An 11,212-nucleotide genomic window follows, 5' to 3' on the forward strand; every position below is an offset into this window, starting at 1 on the left:
GCAAATTGAGATGCTTCAAGAAGTCGATGTAATTGCTCATGTAGGCCATTGAAACGCAAGCTTTGATGTGTATTCCAAAGTTCGAGTGAAAAATAAAATGAAAAATACCATAGAAACATAATAAAATATATCATAATCCACACGAAACAACCATTGAGTGAAAACTTAACCTATCTGGCTAAAAAACGACGTATCCCATCAGCCCCTTCTCACCGAATCGCGCGTCGGTGATCATATGACTCATGGGTAGTGCGGAAAACATGAGCGACTCACACGAGATGTAAATAGTGGACCTGAAGCTCATAACAAAGAGGTTGTTCATAACATATCGAGTAGGAACGGTCATGATACTTAACGTTTTTTTATGAATTATAAAGCTTTTGTAAGCTGCGTATCAGATGATGGATTTGATGTGTATAATCGCATTGTTTGCGCTGATCACAGCTCAATGTGCTCCCGCATCACCGCCGAACTTTGTGCTCCTTTTCGCCGATGATTTGGGTTACGGTGATCTGGGGTGTTTTGGACACCCTAGCTCTCTCACCCCGAATCTAGACAGACTAGCGGCGCAAGGGCTGCGTTTTACCGACTTCTACGTCACAAGTCCCGTGTGCAGCCCCTCCAGGTAAAGCCAAATCCACCTGTTATCCAGTCTATCCATAATACTTTAATTTATTTTCATTTATTTATTTTAACACCAGCGTTCAAATTCATTTTTGAACCCTCTAGCTAATTTGATAAAATTAGAAATTATGATATGAATTATAATGGTAAATTTAATTATTATTTTAAAATGATTATACTTTGCAGTTATTTCAGATTGGTCTTGAACTGGATTTGTTTTTGCTTTCTGGCTATCAAAATCTCTGTTGATTTATTGTCGAATTGATTAGATATCTGTTTCACTGACTTTATCTTGATCGTGTCTGGCACAGAAGATGGCGCCAGAATACAGGCTAATATTCCCAGACAATTAGTTTCGAAAATATTATAAACATACTACTAGTAGCCCTACTCTTCTGTAGCCTACTCATTATGTTAATTTTCTGTATGCAAGAAAAACATGACCTAAAAATGCCAATATATATAGCCTACACTGCATGATAAATGCAGTGTGCTCGATTTGACCTTTCCTTTTCCTTATAAAGGATGAATCAATGTCAACCTGATTACAATTTATCCTCATTCTGACAATAATTTATTATAGTATTGTGCAGAATTTAGTTTTACATACAGTTTTTTTGGTGCAGGGCAGCCTTGCTGACAGGTCGCTACCAGACTCGTTCCGGGATCTATCCGGGTGTGTTCTATCCGGGCTCAAAAGGGGGTCTCCCACTCAAAGAGACCACTATCGCAGAGGTGCTGAAGTCTCAGGGTTACACTACAGCCATGGTTGGAAAATGGCACCTGGGCTTTGGACTAAATGGCACTTACCTGCCTACTAGGCAGGGCTTTGACAGTTATCTTGGAATCCCATACTCGCACGACCAGGTAATTTTTTTCTTTTATTATTCTCAGTTTCATCTAGAAATAAACTAGGAAATTACATTGCATTATTATAATATAGCCTATATTTTTAAAACAAGGTGTGTCATCTAATGTTCTTAATGTTATAGTCTTCTTTCTTTTTGTTGATCTCTCTAGTCATTGCATAATATTTAGGAAAAATCCCTTTATATCTGTATTAAAGGGTCCCTGTCAGAATCTCACCTGCTTTCCTCCAGATGTGAAGTGCTATGGCCACTGCGATCAGGGTGTGGTATCTGTACCTCTTATGTTTAATGAGATTATCATGCAGCAGCCGGTAGATTTCCTGCAGCTTGAGAAGGCCTACAGCAAATTTGCGTCCCAGTTCATTAATGTTGCTGTCCAAAATAAGAGTCCGTTCTTCTTGTACTACCCTTCACACGTAAGTCTCAGAATCTTAATCAAATCATCTTTGTAATGTTTTATCCTCATATGCAATTGCTTGTACATCTCTAAAAACATAGATACTCTCACAATACCAATATTTTTAGTTACTGACTAGACTGGGTGTGTTTGAAATGGAGTACTAGCTTATTGCATAGTATGTAATTCATAAAGTATAATGCTATGTAAACAAATAATTATTTATGTATAAATATATAAACTTTTATATAGTAATTTTAATTAAAATAATTAAACTTTGGGTACAAATGCTTTTAGTAAATAGACAAGAGTTAAAGTAAAAAAAAAAGAAAAGGCAAAGGTACTATTATTTCAGATTATTCTAAAAAGGCATCCCATGATGGGGTATTGTAAATGTTGTAATTTAATATAAAACTGTAATGTTAAACTATTGTCTTGTAGTGGATTATATAAAAATACAATTAAATACAATATATATAAAAAATGTACTGAAAAATATTTATGTATGTAAATGGGAGTATGTATATGGCAACTTCATGGGAGTGGACAGTCACTGATTACCTCTTGGCACAATTCTCTTTTCCATGGTAACAGTGATTTTTCTGATTGGATGGTCCAAAGAGATACAAAGAATTGTGGGTAGCGTAGTTCAGCAATTAAAATTATTAAAATAATTACCAAAAAAAAAAGCATAATTGGTAACACTTTAGTTTAGGGTCAAGTCACCTTTATTTATATAGTGCTTTTTACAATGAAGATTGTTTCAAAGCAGCGTCACAATGGTAACAGGGAAATGATGTAACATAATTTAATAGAATGTAATATGATTAAATATTTTAGTTAAATTCTCATTAACTAGTTACTTATTAGCATGCATATTACTAGGATATTGGCTGTTTATTAGTATTTACAAAGCACATATTAATGCCTTATTGTACGTGACGATATTCTACAACCTTTAAACCTACCAATACTTAAACTTAACAACCTTACTTACTATTAATAAGCTGTAAGAAGTTTATTGACGCAAGTGTCATAGTTAATAGTTAGTTTATAGTGAAAATTGGACCGCAATCTAAAGTGTGACCAAATAATTATTTAAATAGATAAAATAAATAAAAGTGGAAGTCACACTGATTTTCTAAAGCATTTAGCATAATTTAACAATATTAGAGCTTATAGTAAGCCTGTCTTCAAAGTTTCACAAAATATATTTCAAAATAATGATGTGATTTTTACTTTCAGAATATGTTACACACACCCAATGTACTAAATGATAAGTATTATCTCTTATCTTTCTAGCACACACACTACCCTCAGTATGCAGGCGCAGACTATGCAGGTAAGTCACCACGTGGGCCGTTCGGTGATGCTCTGATGGAGTTTGATGGAACAGTGGGGAAGATTCTGAAAACACTGCAGGAGACGGGTGTGATCAACAATACTTTCATCTTCTTCACTGGTGACAACGGGTAGGTGTGGTATAACGCCCGTTTCACACATACTCCGTCTGCAGTGCGTGTGCGGTGCGTATTTTTTTCAGTACCCATGTTAACGGATGACAGCTTTCACACTGCACGCGGATGCGGTCTGTCAGTCCGTTCCAGGTGCGTTGCGTCTGCAGCAGTGCACGGATCATTTTCGTACCGAGTCTATTTTTTGCTGCGCTGCGTTGCTGCATTAAAGTGATAGAACATTGTTCGCATTAAAATAAACGTGTACTGACGCGAAAATCTAGTAATTTCACCACAGATGCATATCATTTAAAATATACTCTTGTTTCAAAGTCAACACATGGCTTTTTTTCTCAAGTAAAGCAACAAAACGACACCTTACCTGGCATTTAGGTAAAAAAATGTGCCATAATGGATAGCACTCGTAACCTACTTTGGAGGTGAAAAGCAAAGTTCTTTTTGACCTGCAGGATTTCTTTTAAAAGGGTTTAAAAACGAAAGAAAAGACGAGAGTCGGCTGTTTTTGAATAGACTATTGTAAGTTTCTAATTTAAAATGTTTGTGATTTAAGGCTATAACCTATGTTTAAATGTTTTGCCACTTGTGTGAGCTAAATCTAAAATATATAAATATGAATAAATGAATTTAATAAAATGTTGTTTAAATGTAGTAGGCTATGTAACCTGACTTCAATTAAAGAGTAAACAAAGAATTGGAATTCTGACGAGCCATGTTCAGTAAAAACTTTTGGATTTTAAATAAAAAATAATGAATAAATGCTGTGTTTGTGGTATGCAACAGCAGATCAGTTGCGGACTGCAAACGCAGCATATGTGAAAGCACTACAGGGTGTGGGGCTCCTGCAACGCACACGCAACGCAACACGCACCGCACACACTGCAGACGGAGTATGTGTGAAAAGGGCGTAAGTGTTTCTTCTTTGAATTTTTCTTCTTTCCATTTCCAATGACATCTATATATATGTGCACTCCCAGGCCAGAGCTAATGCGGAAGTCTCGTGGGGGTAACGCAGGACTGATGAAATGTGGCAAAGGCACGACTTACGAAGGAGGAATGAGAGAACCGGCCATTGCATATTGGCCTGGATTCATCCAACCAGGTGCTGCTAGATAAATAGCCGTGTGTGCTGTGTGTGCATACAGCTACAAGATGTATACCACGCTTTTATGAAATGGAGGACATTTAATTTACATATTTTCCCATCATTCAAAGGTGTCACCCGTGCTCTTGCCAGCACTTTGGACATTCTGCCCACCTTTGCCAAATTGGCCGGGGCTCCATTACCCAATGTGCAGCTGGACGGGGTGGACATGACAGACATCCTGTTCAATAAAGGACCGGTAAGAGAAAATGATCAAAATTAATTTTTGTAAATATATATGTATTGTGAACTACTGATCAAAGATTTTTTTGGTCACACTTTAGTTTAGGGTCCAATTCTCATTATTAAAGGAACTGTATGTAAGAAATGTATTTCAATGAATCATAAAATTGCCCATATATGTCACTAGACATTAAGAAATCATGTTAATTTAAAATACTTATATCACTGACAACAGTAGTCCGGCCAGGATATTGTCATTTAAAAGTTGTTGTTGCAGCCCTCAACTGATGTTGATGTTTTGGCCTGAAGCTCCACCCTCCACCTATCGACCAATCACAAAGTTAGTAGAGTTTCGCCATCCGGGTTGCCAGCTCTGCTCTAATTACCACAGCTGCAGCTACAAACGTTCTGGCAACCTCGAGTCAGGGGGGAGGGGGATACACCTCTACAGTCATTTTAAAGTGACTGCAGTACTAGTTTTGGCCACAATCCTACATACACTTCCTTTAAAGGTGTCATGAACTGACTTTTTTTTAATACTGTTAATACTTTCTTTTAATACTGCAATTTTCTACACTGGTTTTGAGGCTGTCTTCTGAATGCTGGGCTTTGATGGGCACTGGAGACTCGGAAGTAAACTCCCACGGCTAGGATTGGATAAGATTTGCATATTTAATGAACTTCAGCTCCACTGTCATATCTATGCCCCTGTCAGTTTAGTTCACTTGAGGGAGAGATTATTAAAGCGACAATTGCAAAGATTATCTCGACCACAGGGCTCATAAACGTCTTTATCAAGCAAACACAATGATTTATTTCTCATCCACCCGTGATTGATTGTTATATTATTTCTGTATTACATGGCCTGCACGATCGGTCGATATAAGCAAACACACACACACGTGCGCAACCAGATCAAGAAATAATTTCTGCCGACGGGAGTACGTTTTGTTAGCCCGTCTGGAAAACATGCAGCGCCCGGACTACTATTACTACATATAAAAAAATGTTTTACTCACATAAGTTTGTTGTACCATTCCTGTCGGATCCAATATAGAAGGCACAACATTGTGTCTGCAAATCCAGCACTTGAGACTTGTTTACAAACGATTCCGCGGTGAAATGAACCAAACACACAACTCTTCCCCACGTGAGCTGGAACTTCATTAAAAATAATTGAAGTATCACACATTCCTAATATTAGGATCCGAAGGAAGCTTATGCAGCGACTGGGTTCCACAATATCTTGTTATCTTCTTCCACGTGTTTATTGCTGCTGGCTAGTGATGGACCGAACAGCGCCATGAGTCGGTGGGCGGGGCTACTGAATTACACGTTCTGAAACACGCCTCTACAGAAGTTCTGTAGAGGCGTGTTTCAGCGCAATGACGTTAGGATGAAGCGTAAGATCGTTTTCTGGACCTGGTGTCCATAAAAGCTTTTCTTTGACTAAAAAGGAAGTTTTCAGCTCTGAAACTTACAGGATAATCTTATATTACCATGACCTTTTATATATCAAAAGCTCAAGGGAAAGTTGATTTCTCAATTCATCACCCCTTTAACTACGATAATTGCCTTGGTAAACTCCTAATTACTGCTTATGAATAAGGTAGGATTAAGGGATGTAGAATATGGTTATGCAGAATAAGGCATTATTATGTGCTTTATAAGGATAAATAAACAGCCATTTTCCTAGTTATATAAATGCTAATAAGCATCTTGTTAATAGTAAGAACTGAACCTTAAACAAAGTGTTACCACTGTTAACCCCTAAGGGGTTAACACCACTTTTTTATGTTGGTTTTTTTTTACAGTTTTTTTTTAAATACAGTAATATTGTTAAATAGTATTTAATTTAAAATAACAATTTTAATATATTTTAAAATATAATGTATTCCTTTAAAGGGGTGGTTGCATACGTTTTCCCTTTTTTAACTTTAGTTAGTGTGTAATGTTGCTGCTTGAGCATAAACAGTGTCTGCAAAGTTACAGCGCTGAAAGTTCAAAGCAAACGGAGATATTGTCTTTTAAAGTTATGGCAGTTTATTGCCAACAAAAACAACCGGTTTGGACTAAAAGCTTCTTCCCGGGTTGGTGACATCATAAACCCTTGCTAGTCACCGCAGATGTGACTTCTGCCCGTAATGGTAAGGGGTGTGGCGTTTCTGGGCAACCTGTGCTTGACACTTCAGCCAATAAAAATACATTAAACTACATTTGGCCATCTAACCAATCTAAGACCACTGCGTTTTTCGGAGGGATGGGCTTTATAGAAGTAGGAAGCAAACAAGCCGTTCAAAGGACAGTGGAGACAGCGGTGTGGAATAAAGGTAAAATATAAGAAAAATGCAGCATTTAAAAAAAAAGAAGTATTAAAGGTGCCATAGAATGAAACATTGAATTAACCTTGCCATAGAGAAATAATAAGAGTTCAGTACATGGACATCACATACTGTCATACATACACATACTGACAAACACCATTGCCTCCTACTTCTTATGTAAATCTCGTGCATGAAAAACACCACAAAAAAATAAGCGATTCTCAACATAACGCCAACCGTGACGCAATCACTGGGATCATTTATATGTACGCCCCCAACATTTGCATCTGTCCGAACATGTTCATTGTCAGGCGGAACTGACAAAGCCGAATCATCGGGACTGCAGGTAAATAAGCGACACGCGAGGATAGCGAAAACGGCAACTCTCATGACACATGTCATGTTCCAGACTGTGCAGGGGATGTGAGGACTTTACACTTCCCACGGATAAAAAAAGTCAACAGTCATGGTTGATGTTTATTATAATCGGATACCACAACAATTTAATTCAAGATCGTTCGTTTGTTAGGCCCATTTCAAGTAAGCTTCGCTCAGTGTCTTTAACTGAAGAAAGTGGCAATTACAACTGTATTCCTGCAAGCAGTAAGTAGCGATTTTATCCACTTATTGACTGTTTGAACAATTTCTGATTAAATTTAAAGTTTCTTAGAGAGACAGCATTGTCTAGATAACGCAAGATGCTAGTACAGTAACAATAGGAAACTCCAAGTACCATACCAAACTAAATAGTGTGTCTAATGACAAAGGGTAATATTATTTAGTGTTACAAAATACAAAGGTAGATACTTTTCTTACAGATCGTTCACTCGATCCTTCTAGCAAACGTCACCTTTTCCACCATATAAGTTAAAATAATAGTCATTTGACAAGGCTATTCATTTTGTAAAAATATATAAATATATATTTATATTTTTGAGAACTTAAGTATGATGTTTTTGCATGCTTGTATTTCAGAGTAGGCTACATCACAGTAGCTGGTAGCCCACATTGTGTCTAACATTATATAAACATGCAATATCATTAACGAAAAAAAGACGAGTCTAAAATCACTGGTTTTGGTGTTTGTGCTTGCGGTTGCCAGATTTCAGTCATTTAAATCCCCCAATCAGCTTTTCTGTGAAAAGAACACGTATACTATCTGGTGTTTAACCGAAACATGTACAATCTGGCAACCATATGCATGCGAGCTCTATCTCGTGCGCGGGGGATCTGAAAAACCCAATAAACAAGTAAGCTGCATTTCAGCAATCAGCAATGAGATGTTCTGCTTAAAGAGTCATTCAGTCGGTCTGTGTTCTGTCAGCACTCACAAGCCACTTCACTGAGCAACTGAACTGCTGTGTGCTGTGAGCTGCTGAAATAAGCCAATCAGAGCAGAGCTCAGCATTAATATTCATGCATTTTCCAAATAAGGCAAAAACAAAGCATTACATCCTAGGGACAATTTCTAGGGTTGTAAATGGACAATTTTTGCCCTTAAATAAGCCACATACCCTCTATGTAGATATCAGAGAACAATTAAACATATTGTTTCAACTTATTCTAGGGCACCTTTAAGACATGTTATACTGCGCCCCATAAACATAACCAAGCCAAGAAAAAAACACGGAACCACCCCTTTAATGGCAAGCCATTATTCCAGGCTTCACATCAAATATGCTGATTTAGTGCTCAAGAAACGTTTCTTATTATCATTAATGTTGATAACGTTTTTTTTTTTTTAGGATTATTTGATAAATAGATAGTTTAAATATATTTTCTATAAAAATGTAAAAATGTAAAAAAAAAATATATATATATATATATATATATATATATATATATATATATATATATATATATATATATATATATATATATATATATATATTGTATATATTTTATACCTGCATTCAACCTGTTTTAATAGTTAGTTAATAGCTTACATATACATCCATCAGACATGCATCTTTGACTGTAGCATCACGTCTCTTTGCATTTTGGCGACAACGTGTCACATTCAAAATATTTAAAGGAATAGTATAACAAAAGAATTAATTTCTGTCATTATTTACTTTATTTTACTTGATATATTCTACCTTGGACAAGCTCTGGTTTTGACAGTGGTCATTAAAACCATGTCTTCAGATCTTTTATGTTGCACAACTTTCTATTTTCAAGCACATTTAACTACTTCGCTAATGATGTTAAAGTGACAAATAGACTTGAAACGGCATGTATGCCTCCAAAATGGTAAAACTATATTGTTAAGCCAATGTTGTTTGTTTTTCAGAGTAAAAGGCAGGCCATGTTTTACTACCCCGTTGATCCAAGTGAGAAGTATAGTGTGTTTGCAGTGAGATGGAACAATTTCAAAGCCCATTACTATACACGGGGTACGTTCACCATTTATTAGACTCTGTATATAAACCTCACTTCCTTCCTATTTATTTCTAATATGTCTTTTCCCCTATAACTTAGGCGCAGCTCACAGTGAGACTACCCCAGACAACAACTGCTCATTACTAGCCTTCCTGAAGTATCATGATCCCCCTTTACTATTTAACCTGGAGGCAGACCCCTCAGAAAACTATAACCTTGATGGTACTGAATGGGACCCTGTGCGCAAGGAAATTCAGACCATCAAGGAGCAGTTTGAGGCTTCTATGGTGTTTGGAGAAAGTGAGATTTTAAAAGGGAAAGACTCTGCACTTGAGCCCTGCTGCACACCAAATTGCACTCCTAAACCCGAATGCTGCCACTGCCCTTCTGCACTTTAATACTAGAACTGCCACACTGTAAAAATTTCACGTGCTTTCAACTAATTATTATTTAGTAACTAGTTCCACAGACTTTTTACGTTCACTCAATTTTGTTCTAGAAATTGTTACCTGAATTAATATTGTTTAATTGGCTCAAACTTGACGTCAACATTAAAATATTCGTTTGCTCAATTATTTTTAAAGTTAATTGAATTAATACTTTTTAGTTGGCTCAAACTCGACTTCAACTTTAAAATGTACGTTTACTCAACCTGTTTTATAATTAATTCAACTAAAACGTTTTAATTAGGGCTTTCATTTTTAAATTGCTGTGGAACTAGTTATAAAATGTTATAGCATCAAAATGAAATGTTTGAAATGTATATGTACAATAACTTTGAATAAAAAAAAATACAATCTTGCAGATTTGTGACTTTTCCTAAAAGTGTTTCTATTTTTACTAGATTTTATATAAATGACATAAAAGGCAAAAAAATATTAGAGCATTTCTACCTATTAAAGCCATAACAGTCATTTTGACCGCTCTAAATCTTGCGCGATTCTATTGTTCTTTCCCGCGGTTTATTGTCTCAACAGTATTTATTTACAATATGTATTGCCTGCTAAATTTGGCATCAAATTTTGGCTGTTGCTGATGTCCGTTCAATGTTTTTCGAACAGACTTCAGCAGCCAGCCAAAATTTGATGAACAGGGCTCCGTTTCTGGGTGAAGAAGAGGCACAGAGCAGAGGTTAGCTCGTGGGAGAGAGTGTGGTGCTGAAACTGGCGGAGCCATTCTTGGGTATGGGAAGAAATACGGATAACTTCTTCATAAGAATCTGCAAACAAAATAAAGCGCACGGCACCTCCTGCAAATGCTACAAACCCGTGTGTGGAAGTTGTGCGAGAAGAACAGAAGTAACTTGTGTTGACTCTGAATCTTAAATAGCCGAGCACGATATAGATATATTTATTTAATATAGTAATAATATATTGATGTTTTATGGTTGCTAACTTCGTTCGTGACTCTTTTTAACTTGTTTCCAGCTTATGTTCTTTATCATAAATGTTGTATGAAAAATTTTAAAAAATCATAATCAAATAGATCATTTTAAATGTTATTTTGTTGTTCTGAGTTATGTAAAATAAATACAGAGAAATAGGCTACTGAATATGTAATAATTATCTACATTTTACCATGAAATGATGCGAGAATTTCTAAATTTATAATTATAATTTTTAACTAAATAAAAAATGTACATGTTGGTGTTATTTGTTTTTTTTTTAAAGATATCCTAACACAGTTAATACATTAATCTCTCATTTGGGCAATTTATTTAGAGATTATCAAGGGGTTAATCTAGCACTCGGAAAGCGTTCCACCCATAGGGACGGCCATTGCTAACCAAGCCATCACCTGCTGTTAGCATCCCATTG

At 36.2% G+C, this 11,212-nt stretch overlaps 1 protein-coding gene across 1 annotated transcript; it reads left to right on the top strand.

Moving 5' to 3' along the window:
* The first annotated feature begins 239 nt into the window (after positions 1-239).
* Positions 240-10,177, top strand: arsa (arylsulfatase A). Its single transcript, XM_067420071.1, has 8 exons — positions 240-625; positions 1,251-1,491; positions 1,691-1,909; positions 3,193-3,362; positions 4,340-4,464; positions 4,578-4,705; positions 9,307-9,409; positions 9,495-10,177. The coding sequence occupies exons 1-8, from the start codon at positions 399-401 to the stop codon at positions 9,791-9,793; spliced, it is 1,512 nt and encodes a 503-aa protein (XP_067276172.1). The 5' UTR covers positions 240-398; the 3' UTR covers positions 9,794-10,177.
* Positions 10,178-11,212: the final 1,035 nt, after the last annotated feature.

Source organism: Pseudorasbora parva, chromosome 16 (genome assembly GCF_024679245.1).
Source record: "Pseudorasbora parva isolate DD20220531a chromosome 16, ASM2467924v1, whole genome shotgun sequence".
NCBI lineage: Eukaryota > Metazoa > Chordata > Actinopteri > Cypriniformes > Gobionidae > Pseudorasbora > Pseudorasbora parva.